The 16,875-nt window shown below is 44.6% G+C and overlaps 7 protein-coding genes across 7 annotated transcripts; 5 read left to right on the forward strand and 2 right to left on the reverse strand.

The window, feature by feature from the left end:
- Positions 1 to 188: 188 nt before the first annotated feature.
- KUCA_T00003711001 (uncharacterized protein) lies at positions 189 to 2,918 on the forward strand (the record flags this gene model as incomplete). Its single annotated transcript, XM_022602154.1, has 1 exon — positions 189 to 2,918. The coding sequence occupies one exon, from the start codon at positions 189 to 191 to the stop codon at positions 2,916 to 2,918; it is 2,730 nt and encodes a 909-aa protein (XP_022459725.1).
- A 488-nt stretch (positions 2,919 to 3,406) lies between these two features.
- KUCA_T00003712001 (uncharacterized protein) lies at positions 3,407 to 5,086 on the forward strand (the record flags this gene model as incomplete). The annotated part of the gene is made up of 1 exon (XM_022602155.1): positions 3,407 to 5,086. One exon carries the CDS (start codon positions 3,407 to 3,409, stop codon positions 5,084 to 5,086), a length of 1,680 nt encoding a protein of 559 aa, XP_022459726.1.
- A 310-nt stretch (positions 5,087 to 5,396) lies between these two features.
- On the forward strand, positions 5,397 to 6,947 carry KUCA_T00003713001 (uncharacterized protein; the record flags this gene model as incomplete). Its single annotated transcript, XM_022602156.1, has 1 exon — positions 5,397 to 6,947. The coding sequence occupies one exon, from the start codon at positions 5,397 to 5,399 to the stop codon at positions 6,945 to 6,947; it is 1,551 nt and encodes a 516-aa protein (XP_022459727.1).
- Positions 6,948 to 7,133: 186 nt separating this feature from the next.
- Positions 7,134 to 7,618, forward strand: KUCA_T00003714001 (uncharacterized protein; the record flags this gene model as incomplete). The annotated part of the gene is made up of 2 exons (XM_022602157.1): positions 7,134 to 7,178; positions 7,238 to 7,618. The coding sequence occupies 2 exons, from the start codon at positions 7,134 to 7,136 to the stop codon at positions 7,616 to 7,618; spliced, it is 426 nt and encodes a 141-aa protein (XP_022459728.1).
- A 13-nt stretch (positions 7,619 to 7,631) lies between these two features.
- Positions 7,632 to 8,684, reverse strand: KUCA_T00003715001 (uncharacterized protein; the record flags this gene model as incomplete). The annotated part of the gene is made up of 1 exon (XM_022602158.1): positions 7,632 to 8,684. One exon carries the CDS (start codon positions 8,682 to 8,684, stop codon positions 7,632 to 7,634), a length of 1,053 nt encoding a protein of 350 aa, XP_022459729.1.
- A 212-nt stretch (positions 8,685 to 8,896) lies between these two features.
- On the forward strand, positions 8,897 to 9,802 carry KUCA_T00003716001 (uncharacterized protein; the record flags this gene model as incomplete). The annotated part of the gene is made up of 1 exon (XM_022602159.1): positions 8,897 to 9,802. The coding sequence occupies one exon, from the start codon at positions 8,897 to 8,899 to the stop codon at positions 9,800 to 9,802; it is 906 nt and encodes a 301-aa protein (XP_022459730.1).
- Positions 9,803 to 9,824: 22 nt separating this feature from the next.
- On the reverse strand, positions 9,825 to 14,987 carry KUCA_T00003717001 (uncharacterized protein; the record flags this gene model as incomplete). The annotated part of the gene is made up of 1 exon (XM_022602160.1): positions 9,825 to 14,987. One exon carries the CDS (start codon positions 14,985 to 14,987, stop codon positions 9,825 to 9,827), a length of 5,163 nt encoding a protein of 1,720 aa, XP_022459731.1.
- Positions 14,988 to 16,875: the final 1,888 nt, after the last annotated feature.

Here is a 16,875-nt window from a genome sequence, read left to right on the forward strand (position 1 = left end):
TGGATTAAGCACTGAAAAATCCTATTGTGCGCGATACACGACTAAATGCGGCTCAACTTTATCTAAAATTTTTCAGTCACGTGACAGAAGATGAGATGAAAATTTATGGATACTAAAGTTTTATACTTGAGTTGTGTCTTGTTTGATCAGTGAAGTTCACATTTCCATAGAGCCAAGGTCCAGACACAATGAGGTCTGATTTCAAGTTTTCCAACTTGCTGGGATCTGTGTATTACAGGGGCAATCTCGTGTTCACCAAAGATGGTTCCACCCTGCTGTCACCAGTTGGTAACAAGGTGTCTGTGTTCGATCTTATGCACAACAAATCCTTCACATTGGACTATGAGCATCGCAAGAACATTTCATGTCTGGCATTGAATAGTCAGGGGAATCTTCTGATATCTGTGGATGAAGATGGAAGAGCCATATTGGTGAATTTCAGAGCCCGTACAGTTCTGCATCATTTCAACTTCAAGGACAGAGTTCGTGATATAGTGTTTTCGCCTGATGGGACGCATTTTGCCATTTCGTGCGGAAGACTTATTCAGATTTGGAAGACTCCAAGTTTGACAGAAGACAGACAGTTTGCACCATTTGTGCGACACAGGGTTTATGCCGGACATTACTCTGAGGTGACATCCGTGTCTTGGTCCGGAGACTCCAGGTTCATCCTATCTACAAGCAAAGATATGACAGCAAGGATATTTTCACTCGAGACCGAGGATGCTGCTGCTAAGATGACGTTATCTGGACATAGAGACCACGTGGTGAGGGCATTCTTCTCCAAAGACCAGGAGAGCATCTTCACTGTCAGCAAGGATGGTGCCATATTTCAATGGGAGTACACCACCAGACCTAAGGACGAGGACTCATTAGAGTCGAAGAAAGATGACGATGAAGAGGACATGAACTGGAGGATAACGGACAGACACTATTTTTTTGCTGATACCAAAGTGAAGTGCTGTACTTTCCATGCTGACTCAGGGGTTCTTACCGTCGGATTTGGCAATGGTGAATTCCGTCTGTACGAACTGCCATCTTTTACGCTCATTCAGCAATTGGCCATGGGACAGAATGCGGTGAACACTATAACAGTGAACTCTACAGGTGAATGGCTTGCTTTTGGTTCCAGTAAACTGGGTCAATTATTGGTGTACGAATGGCAATCTGAGTCGTACATTCTGAAACAACAGGGTCACTTTGACTCCACAAATGCCATTGCCTATTCTCCAGATGGTGCCAGAATTGTAACTGCTGCAGATGACGGCAAGATTAAGATTTGGGATATCATTTCGGGGTTTTGTCTTGCTACTTTTGACGAGCATTCTTCGGCTGTCACTGGTATAGCATTCGCGAAGAGAGGTCAAGTCATGTTTTCCAGTTCGCTTGATGGGTCCGTGAGAGCATGGGATCTGATCAGATATAGGAATTTCCGTACTTTCACTGCTCCAGAAAGGATTCAGTTTAGTTGTCTGGCTGTTGATCCCAGTGGAGAGATTGTGTGTGCCGGATCGCTAGACGATTTCAATATCCATGTGTGGTCTGTGCAAACTTCGCAGTTGCTTGACTCTCTATCTGGCCACGAAGGACCTGTATCTTCTCTTTCTTTTGGTACTGAAAATTCAAACGTGCTGGCCAGTGCTTCCTGGGACAAGACCATCCGTGTGTGGGACATCTTTGCCAGATCTCAGACAGTGGAGCCTTTCCACGTTTTGTCGGAGTGTCTTGCCCTTGCAGTCAGACCTGATTCAAAACAAGTTGCTGCCAGTACGCTGGAAGGTCAGGTATCTTTTTGGGATCTGGAATCTGGTACACAGGTGGGCAATATTGATGGCAGAAAAGATATTCTACAGGGAAGGCACATTGAGGACCGATTTGTCTCTCAAAATTCGTCGAGGGGAAAGCACTTTTCAACGATCTGCTACAGTTTCGATGGTCTTTCTTTGCTTGCTGGTGGAAACAACAACTCGTTGTGTCTTTATGATATCCCCAACGAGGTTTTGCTCAAAAGATTCACCGTCTCTCAGAACATGTCTCTCAACGGAACTCTTGAGCTACTCAATTCTAAGAAGATGACCGACGCAGGTCCTATCGATCTGATCGATCTGGATGATGATCTTTCAGATTTCGAGGATCGTAAGAAGGGTTTCTCTACCATGCCTGGTTCTGCAAGAGGTGACCCATCTTTGAGATCGACACTGCCCGAAATAAGGGTCACGAGCGTTTCCTTTTCTCCAACGGCAAACGCATTTGCAGCTGCTACAACAGAAGGACTACTTATCTACTCTATAGATGACGACGCCATGTTTGACCCAATTGACCTCGATATGGAGGTGACTCCAGAGAACACACTGGAAGCCCTCAAGGAGAAGGAATACCTCACTGCTTTGGTGATGTCATTCAGACTGAACGAAAAGTATCTGATTCACAAAGTGTACGACTCGATCCTGGCCACTGATGTTGAGCTCGTGGTGCAACAACTGCCAACGATATACATCAGCAGACTGATAGACTTCATAGGTTCTCTCCTGATGGATGACCCACACATCGAGTTCAACCTTTCGTGGATCAAGGCGATATTTAATTCCCACGGAAGACACATTGCCAAAAATAAGCATATTTATGCATCTGGATTGAGAGCAATTCAAAGGTTTTTGGCCAGAGTGGCCAAGGAAGTGGTTGCTGTTGGTGAGCGTAACACCTTCAATCTGCAGTTTCTTACTTCTGAGCCGCACGGGGCCGTCGATAGGGACGAATTCCAGTTAATGATGGTTGGGGAGCCGGACGACTCCGACATTTCGGCCTCAGACTCCGAAATGGACCAAGATGAAGACCGTGAATCATCTGCTGGGCAAAACTTGGACGATTCTGAGGGATCTGATCAAGAAGAGTCTGATGATGATATGCAGGACTCCTAGTGCATAATCCACACATACTTACATACACCACCAACCAGCATCGAAATAATCAAGTCTCTGGTAATCACCACAATCCACACATTTAACGTTAATCCATAAACATTAAATTCCCAAACCTTAAGTCCTGATTAGGCCTTATGGCTCCACACTTCAAGCTCAAACAGCATACGCACGAGTAGTGCACTGACGCATCATTAGACCGCATTGGGAAACACCTGCAGGGATGGCTAGCCGAAAGAAAGAGGCAAGAAAAAGGCAATGGCTGGCGCAGCCGGGAAATGGGCACAAGACACGAGGGCCTCTGTTTTAATTATCTCAGTGTTTTACGATTCTTCTTGAAATTTCGACTTTCAAGTTTGTTGATCAGAAGGTTATCACCTTCTTGTATTAGTCCCTTCCAAAAGAAACACAAGCACTGGTTGACGCGGCATTGGTATCGTTTTTCATCAAACATCTAGAGCGCGTGTGGAACATCGCTACTCACACAAATGGAGCGTGAAGAGTGTCTTTCGATTCTTGCTGATGTGCTCCAGCAGTTCAGCCCCAGCGGGAGTGCTGATCAGGCGGAAGACTGTTTATCCAGATTGGGATATGTGGTGACATTGACAGCCAATGTTGAATCGACGAGGGACTTTCTAGGACTGTCGGTGTCCATTTGGTCGAAACTTTCAGAGGCCATAGGAGCTTTTGTTGATAATTTGGCACCAGATCTCAAGGAAGATGCACTTTCGATATTACGAGTTCGTATAGTTCGTGGTGTGGTGTTGACCGCCCGAAACCTGGTTGTGGGAGTGAAGAACGCATTGAAATCCGAGGACAAGCACAAAACGACCAATGGCTTCAACTTGAACACTCGTGAGCTTTACAGCTTGATTATTCAAAACCAGAAACATGTGAACGCGCTGGCGATGTTCAGTCTGGACAACCTGGAACATGCCAAATTGCAGGGTCCGGAGGATCTCAAGATCCCCATCGTCGAGCTTTACATGAAGACCATCGCGGCTTGTTTTCAATACCTCACAAACCTTTCGACAGCTGATATAGAAGACATTCATGATGTTGCGCATCATCTGGACTTGAAAGGAGTGAGTCCGTTGCTACACAGAGTGGTTATGTTCGACGGAGACATGGGCAAGATGCCAGCCAACTCCCATATTAACGTGTTTGGAAGCTCTGAGGTGATAATACCTTTTTCCATTTACGTCAACAACATTTCAAACAACCCTTGCATCATACAGGAGCTTTTTGATAACCCGATGGCTGCCGGATTGCTAAAGCATTTCATAGATAAGTACGATGTGTCTGATCGGCAGACACTGGAGGCGTTTTCCGAGGTGGATTATTTGAATATGTCCATTTCATTCAAGGTGGTCACTCATGAAGGATTTCTTGCTTTTAGCAAGCAACTGGTCCAGCAAAATGACGAAGAAGCTCACCAGGTGATGTTCCAGCTGCTTAAGTTGGTACAGCTATTGACGGCTTCGAAGGAGTGGGATTGGGACAGCAACAAGCTCACGATAGTGATCACCTGGCTGTTGGAGATTTACAGAAGTCTCTCTAGAGAGGCAACGCCGTTGCTGAGTGCTGAAGGCCTGACGGTAGCTGAGAAGGAGACTTTGTCAAAGAACCAGAAGTCTCTTCTTTGTGCACTTGACACCATCGGCTCTCTTTGTCAATACGATCATGTCAGGAATTACCTCAACAGCTACAAGTTCCTCGAAGAGTTGATTGCATTTCTCCACATTGTGCACAACAACACAGAAAGAAAGACGTTGAAGTCTTCAACTGACTCGGTCTCAGCAGGGAAAAAAGAATACCCAATGATCAAGTCGGTTATAATAGAGATTATCACCTTTCTGATATACCAGAACTTTGAGAATCAGGAATTGGTTAGAAATCTACATGCTCTGGAGGTAGTCCTATCCAATTGTAACTTGGACAAGAACGAGCCTTTCGTCAAAGAACGTGCCATTCTCTGCATAAAGTACTTGCTTGAGAACAACCCAGGGAACCAGGAGTTCGTCCGCAAGATGGAAGCCCAGAGAACTGTTATAGACAAAGAGGATGAGGCCATATTGGAGAGGACTGGCTTTGAAGTCGACATCGTTGACGGAAACGTTCGTTTGAAAAGGAGTGATAAGCTCCAAGAACTTGAGAGGAAGAACTAGTTGGGATCACTTTGTGTCAGTTTCACGAGAACGCCACCCAACAATCGCTCGCTCGTTTTAAATATATACCAGCTATTTGCATTCAGTTTAGTGCTTATTTATGAATTTGTTTTGGTTTTTGTGTGCTAAATTTTGATGTTCCAAATCTTTATTGTAACTTCCCTCGGAAAGCACGTGACTGTGACTCAAGACGAAAAAATCTCTCCGTTACCGGGATGGCCCATCACCGGCCCAGGCCATGCATATTTCGTCAGTGTCTTTGATTGATCATCTTCCCTTTTTTCTCCATTTCCTCAACTCCAAATCAGCTATGTCTGCTAGTCAAACTTATCGTTCCACACGCTCCAAGGTTGACCAAGCCGTTTCTTTCGAGGATGCCGTCATGACGGGTCTTGCCAAGGACGGTGGTCTCTTTGTGCCTTCTCAGATCCCAAAGCTGCCATCTGATTTCCTTGAAAAATGGTCAGACTTGTCATTTGAAGAGCTTGCCTTCAACATTTTGAGAAACTTCATTGCCGCTTCTGAGATTCCAGATGCTGATTTGAAGCTTTTGGTTGAGAAATCATACTCTACATTCAGAACCAAAGATGTTACTCCATTGGTGAAACTTGACTCCCACGACAACTTATACTTGTTGGAGTTGTTCCATGGTCCAACATACGCCTTCAAGGATGTTGCTCTCCAGTTTGTTGGAAACCTGTTCGAGTACTTCTTGACCAGGAAAAATGCTGCTAAGAAGGAAGGTGAACAAAGGGACATCATCACCGTTGTCGGTGCTACTTCTGGTGATACCGGCAGTGCTGCCATCTACGGCCTGAGGAATAAGAAAGACGTTTCTGTGTTCATCTTGTACCCAACTGGAAGAATCTCGCCAATCCAGGAGCTTCAAATGACTACAGTGCTGGATGATAATATTCACACTCTCTCTTTGAAAGGTACCTTTGACGACTGTCAGGATTTGGTGAAGCAAGTTTTCAATGATTCCAAGTTCAATGATAAGTACCACGTCGGTGCTATCAACTCCATCAACTGGGCCAGAATTCTGGCTCAGATCACATACTACTTCCACGCATACTTCCAACTGGTCAAGCAATTGCCTGAAGCCGAGAAGAAAAACCTGAAGGTGAAATACGTGGTTCCAAGTGGAAACTTTGGTGATATTCTTGCTGGTTTCTTTGCAACTCAACTAGGCCTTCCAGTTGAGGAACTGGTCATTGCCACCAACGAGAATGATATTCTGGACAGATTCTTGAATACCGGCAAGTACGACAAGGCTTCCACCGTGAAGGCCACCTTCTCGCCCGCCATGGACATTTGTGTCTCCTCCAACTTTGAGAGATTATTGTGGTACGCCATCAAAGCCACTACTGCAGGTGGTGATGACAACAAGGCTGGTGAGATCTTGGCCCAGTTCATGTCGGATCTTTCTTCCAAGGGAATTTTCGAAGTTGCTCCCGAAACTCTTGCCAAAATCAAGTCTGATTTTGATTCTAGAATGATCACCAACGAACTCACAGGTGCTACCATCAAGGACACGTATGCTTCCACCTCAAACCACTACATACTAGACCCCCACACTGCTGTTGGAATTGCAACTGCGCAGAAGAAGATGGCTGTCGACCCTGAAGCGAAGTCTACAAAGTACATTGCTTTGTCTACCGCTCATCCAGCCAAGTTTTCAGAGGTTGTGAACGAATCCCTGGGTGGTTTCGAAGGTTACAGCTTTGAGGACCAGGTGCTTCCAGAAGAGTTCAAGCAATTGAGCAATATCCCCAAGAAAATCAAGCTCGTTGAGTCTACCGATTTGGCAACCATTGAGGCTATCATTGTGGAGGAGCTGTCGAAGGAAAAGAAGGTGTAAATAACCAAATAACAACACTTCTCATGTTGTAAAACTTTTGGAGATTCCGAAGCAGCTCATATCTTTGTATGAGTAGTGTGTAGACTCAAGTTTTTTTATAAAATTAACAAGATGCGGTTCAACTTTTACTAGCTAATATATAGTTACGATAGCCTCGGTGTTTTATATACAGATCAAAACCACAAAATGTCGACAGGAAGCGGAATGTCCCAGCGGGTGATGAACATGAAGGTAAGTATTAACAACATAGGCCAACTAGGTCACTACCTGAGTACTAACACATCGCACAGTTCATGAGAACTGCTGAGTCTAGCTCAGCAAGATCTCAGGCAGAAGAAACTGAGAACAAACTCAAAGATTCCAGTGAATGGAAGCTACCAGCAAACAGAACGATACAAGTGCAGAAGCCGGCTTCGAGGAATTTCGAGTCGGTGGGGTATGCTTCACTGAATGCCCTAGCCAATGATGATGATGATGAGCCGAAACCAGTGGGGAGGAGAACACTTGGAAAGCCACTCTCCAAAACAGATGCTCCTGATGTAAAGGCTGAAAAGGACAAGCTAGATGAGGTTTTAGAAGATATGTGGAATAAAGAGTCCCCTTCCAACAAGAGGAAACAGGATGGTGAGGACAAACTGAAAAAGAAGAAGAAGAAGCCTTCAAAGAAGTGAAGCCTTTTTCTCCTCATTTCTTTCGGCTCTTTGTCTTTTTCGGAGTTCTATCATCCAAATATCCAGCCTTCACAATCGCTTCTCTTGCACTAGAGTTGATATGTCTGAACCTATCAGGTCCGATATGAAGCCCTCCGAACCATCTGCCTACTACAACCATTACATTCCAGACATCCATGATCTGGGAGATAGTTAGTAACTCACGGAAAGAACCCAGAAACAAACATGATGAGACTCCAAACCCTTGCGTCTTCATGCACAAACCGATACTCACCGTTAACAGATTCAACAGTCGGCTACCAGCTGCCGTCTCACCATCGTCATCATAATCATGTATAATAGCACCATTGTCTAATTTAATCCTCCATGCACGCATAAGATGATTAGCGCGGGCGATTTTCTTATCCTGAGTTAGCTCATTGAAGTATTTGGTCACATCGTCGTCCGAATTGACTGGATGAGTAAATGCAATGAACGTCGACTTCCGGTCCACAATAGGCTCGGAAATGACCCAACCTGCAGAATGAGTTTCTTTGTTTGACTTTTCATGCTTTTCGTGATGATCCTCATTCTTCTTACTGTCCCACTTCCAGTCGTCTGGGTTGTAGACGTAAATTTCATCGTATTGAAAAACTGTTTGCTCTGGAATATCCTCGGGTATATCGTCCAGCTCTGTCTCAGACCCTATTCCTAGAGAATCCAAATCGTGTGTAAGATCCTCCACTTCTTCAGATTTGGGCTTGGACCTAGCATCTGTCTCTTCCAAATCGTAAAGGATTGGATCTAGGTCCGTGAAGAAGTCGAAGATACACACATCCCCTTCGTTATAGACCGACTTCAATGTCTCCCTGCACGCTTTCTCAAAATCTATGCTGGTGTAACCATCCACAGAAACATTTTTTATCTGTGGAGCAGCATCCGGGTAGGTGGCTGGAAACAACATTCTAACCTTGACATGTTCATGCTGGGGTATCTGGAACTCATAGATCCAAGGGGATATCTTGGTCATGTAGTCGGGATATATTGCGTCTATAGCTCCTATTTCATCGTGGAAGAGCTCATTCATAATGATATCAACTTATATAAACAGAACACACATGGGAGTGCAGTGAAGAGGAAAGGGCAAAGAGTACTCGGCTAAATCAATTCTGCAGAAGAGACTCGGATTGAAAAACCCGCGATGCCCTACAAACCTTTCGAGCCCACTACTCCTAGCCTCATCTGAGAACCACTAAAGTGGTCCGAAATACCACAGTCAATTGGTCCGTTTGATTAAGCATGTCGCAGCAAGCCTTGAAACTGAAGGATCTCGGAAATGCGGAGTTTAAAAAGGGACAGTTCAAGGAAGCCCTCCGGTTTTACAAAGACTCCATCTCTATCAATGCACATGATCCTGTCGTATACTCCAATAGTGCTGCTGCGCATTGGAAATTAGGTCACTACGAAGAATCACTAGCTGACTGTGATCGAGGCTTAGAATTAAGTCCTGAGCTGAAGATTAAGGCCAAATTGTTGCTCCGTAAGGGTACTGCTCTAAGGTCTTTGAGAAGAAAGGCTGAAGCTGATGAATGTTTCAGCCAGGGCGAACTGATACAGAAAGAGTTGGAAACCCACCAAAGCCACAACACCATAATCTCGTCGTCAATCACACCCAAAGAGGGACTAGTTCCAATACCCATTGAAAAGGTAGATGCTCTGCCTGCTGACTTCCTACCACTGCCCGTTCCTAAGGCAAACTCACCAACTTCTCACAATAACTCAGTACCATCATCACGAGCCAACGACAAAGATGTCACCTCAAATTTGACGATACCTAGGGAGAAGCTTCTCAGATTCAGCACATTGGCTCATTTGCCCGTGGAACTCCGACAAAGCGCCATGAAAGAAATACTCAAGGTGGTTCCTGAAGTTTTCCATGATTATTACGCCTCGAGGGCTATCGAAGAGGAGTTCCTCACGTTTTACTTGCAATCTGTGATTTTCTATCTAAATGAAGGAGCGAAAAATGTCGATCTAGACGCTAATATACTAGCGAATCTCAAGGAATTCTCCAAATACCCGAGATTTGGAATATCACTGCTCATGATTGATGAAAGCCTCGTGAGGCATGTTTTCGAAGGTTTGTCTGTTTCGACACAGTCTCGGACAGAATTAAGCACGACGGCAAAAGTTTGGGGTTTATAAGATCATTTTAATTAATATGTAGCTATGCATGAGTCTTAGGTTTGACGTAGTTCTTGAGACCTTTCCTGTTGTCTGGAGGAGTGTATGGTTGTTTGAACATGAAGAAGAATTCTGGCACAAAATCATCTAGATCTATGCCACACACTTTAACTAAGACCAATGGCACCACAAACAAAGCGATTGCAATCGCCATTGCCATCAGAAACATGAAAAGGTTGTATTGGACGGCTCTGCGTCTGTGTCCTCGTTGTTTGCGATTCAACATCGGAGATCTCACCTGCGAGTGCGGCTTGAGCCAAAACAGCATCGTTGAATGCCACATCGATATCCCAGGTATGAAGAGCAAAGGAAACTGAACAAATAAGAGGAAATGACCCAGGACAAAATCCGTAGCAAACAAGCTCATTTCAGTTATCTTGCAGACAAACTCCCGGGATGGTTGAGTCAAAACTCCCCATCCTAGCTCTGCAGTAGCCCATTTCCCTGACCACCATGCCCTGTTCGATCGATCGTGTTTCATCTCTCTCGTCAAGAATATCACAGTCAACACTTTGAGAATGAGAGACTGGATCATAATGCAACAACATAATCCAAGTATGGTTCGGGAAACATCCCAGTTCTGTGAAAACCATAAAAGCTCGAAAAAGAACAGATGACAGATGACGGCGAATCCATGAGCAATTCTTGCCAGAATTGAAGGGAAACTTGACCAGCACCAACTAATGACTGGCGCTATAACAATTGAAAGGGGCTGGAGCAGTAAGAGAACAACCGTGTTCAAAATAATCGGAGAAACAGAACATATGATCAGCCTCAACGTGGTATTAGCCGTAAATTCTGCTCGACTGTCATTCTGAGAGTTGGCAAATAGGTATGCAATGAAAACAAGAATTGTCGAGACCAGATGTGAGAACAGGATATCAAATATCGAGTTGATGAAAGAGGGTCTTTTGAAATCTAAAGAAGGCAAATCGCCACTCTTGTTGGCCTTCCGCTTGGAACCGGTCACTTGCATTCTGGTCTTCCTGACATGACCAATCCATGAATCTGGTCTCCACCTCACACTTCCGCCCGACATCCATTTTCTGAAGTTACCATAATCCAAAAAGAACTCCGAAAAGGACAGTTGATTCGGGTTGAAAATGAATGGGGGAAGCGACAGAGCACACACAATGATCCAGAAGTAAACCAGAGAGAAGTTCCACATGGCAATTGAGCTGTATAACAGCATCAAAAACAGTGTAGCAGCAAAGTAAATACTTTCATGTGAATACCGTGAGTACAGCAATGGAAATGATGCTCTGATTGTAGAGAACCCTCTCTCGGTTGCAATGTACTTTGCGCCACCTAATGACATGTCGTTGATCAAAGCCTGAGAGTAGACCCTGCACACAAACGTTTCAAATAGTGGAGAGAAAGACGCAAATTGCTTGGTTAGCCTGGCAGTAGCCCTCCATATTCCTCTTTCGGTCAACTCCTGAACACACAAAGGTACAAATGAGACTGCAAAGACGATGAAGATGGAGAGGACGCACCTTTTGAGCCACAGCACAACGGGTATGAGATTATGGCAACCCAAAGGATGGTGCATATCGGTAATTGGCACATCCTTGTCGTATTCGCATATCACAGAGTCATTAGTTAGTGCAGCAAGGTTTATGCAAAAGAACATGAACAGTTGAACAGAGAGCAGGATGAACACATTGTTCAGATGGAACCCAGGGTGTGCATAGTAAAAGGATAGGAAACGGTCTAATGGCAAGTAAGCTCCAAGATAAAAACATTCCCTGGACAGAATTTGCTCCCCCATTCCCGCACCTATCTTTGTTGTGAAGTTCAAAATCGAACCAAAACCAAGATCACGACCTTTACCGCACTGGATGTACTCACAGTGTTTGATGCGACCTCCGCGCAGCATAGCATTCATACCAGCATAAATGTCTTCATTCAAATGCAACCCTTTCTGTGCTTTTGAGACTCCACCCCTTGTTGTCATAAAGATGGAATTTAAGAAATCGGGGTGGCCGTAATGTAGCTTACCGCCAACCTGTGCCAGTGTTCTAGCAAACAATGTACCAAAGGTCTGCTCCTTACCAGCAGCAATGTCTCCAAGAATTCCAAGATTTTCAGAGAAGATGTACTCTCTAGTACCAATAATTGCTACTGGATTCATGTTCCATCCCCCGACTCCACCTTCATATGGATTACTTGGAGCATTGTCCTCTTCAAACTCCGACAGCAAACTCTTTATCTTCAGGCACTCCTCAAGGTAATTATCCTGGTTGGCATCAATCAGCTGAATATATTCACCGCGGCAAAATATAAGAGCGTGATTTTGATTGTCACTCTTTCCATCACCTAGCACAGGATTTCCGGATAGCTTTATGCGATACTTGGGTTTTCTCTGACCATTCTCTAAGATGTCACAACTGCCATCTATGAGAGAAGAGTAGTAGGTAGTCTCGCCAGTTTCTGGAGAGGTATTTTCTTCCAAGTATGCAATCTGCAATTCTGGAAATGCCCTCATTATAAACTCTCTGTTGTCTTGTTGATCTGGGGTAAATTCACTCATTCGTTGTAATGACACAACCATTCGAAACTTTCTTTGGGCCATTACACTTGCCACCTCCAGCTTCTTCGATTCACTATTATCGAAGCTAGACAAGTCTGGGTTTTCAATGTCATAGAGCAGTTTAATCGCACGCGAATAATTCATAAAGCCTGATATCGTGCGGTAAAGAGTCTGTGACCTCAACGAAGCCCATATCCTTGTTCGCAACACGTATTCAGGGGTAGCCGACTTAAAACCAACACAGTAATAAGGCAAGTCATCTGATGTAAGTCTGTCATCAAGCTTGGTCTGTTTTCCGTCGACTTCTTCCGCCAGAAGCTTGGTGTCGTGAACAAAATTGCGCCACTCCGCAGGGTGTAAGTGCTTCAGGTATTCCAAGAGAGTGACATTGGAGTACTCGTCCTCCTCTCTGATTATTTCCTTGAGAGACAACGTTATTTTTTCTGCATAATGAGGGATCAGTACCGAAAAAGATGGCATCGTATCTGTCGGGGTAGTTTCAGGCATTGGTGTCGATAGTGACTGAGCAAAGAAAGTGATGCGGCGCTGGGCTTCTGTATGCGACTCGAATAAACCAGACCTCATAGCCGAATCCTCGCCGGAAACAAAAAACGACGGCTCCTTCAAGGAGTGTTCCCCATTAGGCAAATATATGTCTTGGTAGATCAATTTGTGTATCTGTTCCAATGAGAGAAGATGCTCCCTATACATAGAAATCACGATTGAATTCCAAACCTGCGAAATTAGTGCTTTGCTCTTGGTGTGACCTTCCGTTTTGTCGTAGACAATATTGGAATATATGCGTTTTGGCAAACGGGAGAAAGTGTTTTTCCATGGTGTCCAAACAGATACACCGATGTATAATGACCTGCTAACTGAGAAGAACGTATTCCATACGATGTACCAAAGATAGGTATCGAGGAAAAACAAAATCAAGTCCGTCACTATCAGTAGCACTAGAACAATTGAAGGTTGAAACTGACAAAATGCTTGACCAAGCCATTGATCGCCAGCACATCTTGTGAGTTCCATCTGGCTCAGTTCTCGGATTGAATCGCGCAGTGATAAGGTGAGAAAGAAGTATGATTCTGTGAATTTAGAAAGAAAAACACAAAACCACAATCCAATTGAAATCATCTGTGTCTTTCCTTGTAACTTGTGGACTGAGTTTGTGAAGAATCGTGAGGCCAGATACCTTCTGTCTTTCGAACTATGAGTGGTTCCCAGCAATGACCCTAAAGGCACCACAGATGTATATACCACGGTGAACAGGGAAAGTACAAACTGCAATAGAGCTATTGCAAGGTTCAATGATGATGACTCCTCATATGCCGCAAAAACAAACAAATACACCGACGGACTGGTATTGAGAAGAAACATCACAAATGTTATGATGAACCTCCAGATAACTGGTTCTGCGCCAGGCCATTTTCGAGGCACGAAATGAAGCTCAGCCAAAAGACTGATCAAATTTATGATGCATGCTGCTGTACCTGCAAGCGACATTGCAGAAAGAGTTGCCCAGCTTGGAGGTCTGTTATCTTCGCTTGGATTGTAATTCAGGGTGTAAAGCGTAGGGGCGTTGAACGAGGTGTACATCCAGAAGACACAGAGATGAATAATCCAAACCCTATTGAAATTTAGGCAAGCATGCATCCAGGTTCGGGACTCATAATACGTCTTGTAAAATGCCTTCTCCCAGTTAATCTTATCCAGCTGTGAATACCTCTCGGCTGGCGGCAGGAACATCAACTTTGTTTTTGACTCTTTCAAAACTATTCTCTCGAGACCGTTCCTATACCAAAACAACTGGTTCATATCATCGTACCCAATGATGTTCTTATGGTCCTTATCACGGCGGATGTATTTACCATCAACCATCTCGTAGCACCTGCTGAAATAAAAGTCATACAGGGGTGTGATTGCGTGATCCAGGAAAGAAGTTGAACAGACTTGTGTACTTTGAGAGAAATCAATCGAGTAAAAGCAGTCGATGCAGCATTTGAAGATAAAACAAAGACATTCTGGCATGAACCTGATGTTGTTGGCCTCTCCCCAGATCAACAAGTAAAGCGCAATTTGAATAATGCAATCCTCTGGAGAGAAGCTTGCCATGTTTTCCAGCCATCTTCTTTCTGATTCTTCTAATGTCAAGTTTGCCTTTGCCTGTCCCATATGCTTGGCGCTTGATTTCAGCATTCCATTGGATCTTGTATTACTAAACCCCACAGAGTCATCGATATCCATCTGGGAAGCAAAATACCATTTCCTGTAGTTCGCGTTTATCCCACCAATATAATCTGCATGTAGCGTCTTAAGAGCACTTATGGGTCCCATACGTGACGATCTGGAATCCAGAAGTCTCATTAGGTAATCAAACATGTTCTTGGTACTGTCCAATTGAAAACCAAAGATCCTTCTCAGATGGATGAAAATAGCTTCAATCTGCACTCTCGTGATCGGAATTTCCGGCGAGTCAATCCACGAGGAATAGGGATCGTAAAAATCTTCAAACACATCGTTGATGCCCTTTTCGGCAAGCGAATTTTTGCCGTTCCCAAAGTTTCCCTTGTTGTCTGATCCATCCAGCTTGAGCCCAAACACCGTAGCCATTCTGGAAAGATCGTTGAACTTCCCCGTATTGAGGAACGGGGTTCGAAATCCGCTGAAGGGCAAACATGTTCTGTCACTGACTGTGGAATTCAAGGCAGTTGGGTTGAGTGTGTAAGCTGTGTAGGGTTAGTACGAGTTAACACGCTTATGAGCAGATGAGGTAATTCTAACTTGAGCCGGGAGATCGATTTTCCACGTGGGTGCGATTTGCCACGGTAGCAGAAGCATCGCTACTCGTATCCGAGTCCGATTCCATCATTGTTGGAAAGAATGAATAGACAGGATAGTGAATCAGAGAAACGCGCGTAAAACACCACGATGTGTATCTCTTTACCCCCGCAACAGGCTTGTTGTTGTGGCTCCCTCCAACCATATTGTGTGGTACACGCACTACGGGCTCAAATGCGCTTGGCGCGCACAAAAAGACGTTGGATGGTAGATGATGCAAAGGCACAGCAGACCCTACAACGATGTGAATACAATATGGGTGTCGGCAGAGGGATTCGGAAATTCTACATCTACTGGTGACAATAAAAGTCCCCGTAATATTTTAAAATCCCCAAACAAAATCTGGACCTTCTGCAACGTTCAAAAGGCACAAAAGTCCCAACGTCGGCTCGGCAATTGGGCTCCGGGACCACTTTATGGACCCGTCTTTGGAAGTTTGTAAATATTATAGGAGCGATACGTCATCGGCAAAGGAGAAATTTGGACGGGCACTGCAATAGGTTAAATCACTCACATGAACTGAACAGACCACTCTGAAAACTATATTCAATAAACCTCACACCTTCAATTGTTTTCCGCAAATAACCACCAGACCACTTGGATTCTATAATTAAGTCCAAACCGAGAATATTTCGCCAATTGCTCAAACAACGGAAGCCCCGGACAAAAAAAAGGGCTTCGGTTGCGGGTCTCGCTCCCACCGATGCTAATAAGCTCCCTTGCGTTGAAAAAAAGAAACGAGAGCCTTAGTCAGACGGAAAAGGTTTTTGCGTCAGTCCGTGCAAACGGAGCGGGTAGCATGAACAATCATGCGACTAATTGGGTGCATAGGAAATTAATAATCGGCGTGGGTTACGGAAAACGAACCGCACGAGAAGCCAAAAGTCGGTGTTAAGGTATTGCGATGGAAGAACAGTACCGTATGTTCTAGTCAGCACAGTGTAACATGATCTGAACAAACCACCTTGGTGAATGCTACATGCTAACCTTGATAGGTCGCCACCGCGGTGTTCCCGCCGAATGATCATGCCATCTCGGAGCCGCCCTACCCTGCACCCGTACCCTTGGTCGGCCTCGGACATTATGGACCTAAGCAAACGGTACAGCCGGCTTACGATTTGGGAAGGCCCCCCTTCGTAGCCTTCATGTGAAGAAAATTACTCAAATCCGGCAGATATATATTTCGTAGTTCGCTCCTTAGATTTTCGAGTGACCAAATATTTGATTTGTTCATATTGGTTTTGAATAGTACCATCATTGACCTGTCACGTCGGAATAAAGCTTTAACGGAAGCTAACGGAAGCCCATATCCAGCGCGCTAATTTCGACCCACTTGAAGACCCAATTTGCGCCACACGCGGTTTTTTGGTTCTTGTTCTGCCCTTTTCCTTGTCCATTTATTCTGTCTCTCGAAGTTCGCCGCTTGGTCTCGATACTCAAGAAGTTTCTTTGACACGAACCATTTACCTCAATTCGAATTGACAGGCTTTATTCACTGATAAGGATTTAGTCTAATTCTCAAACCTGTGCCTTAGTCTCAACCAGTTCTGACTACACCCCGTTGCGCCTACCCAGATAACAAGACTGTTTTTCTACCCGGTGTCTGAAACCTCCTAATAATCACTGGGTTCGATATTAAATTATCTGAATTCCAATCCTG

Source organism: Kuraishia capsulata, genomic scaffold (genome assembly GCF_000576695.1).
Source record: "Kuraishia capsulata CBS 1993 genomic scaffold, Kuraishia_capsulata_scaffold_4, whole genome shotgun sequence".
Lineage (NCBI taxonomy): Eukaryota > Fungi > Ascomycota > Pichiomycetes > Pichiales > Pichiaceae > Kuraishia > Kuraishia capsulata.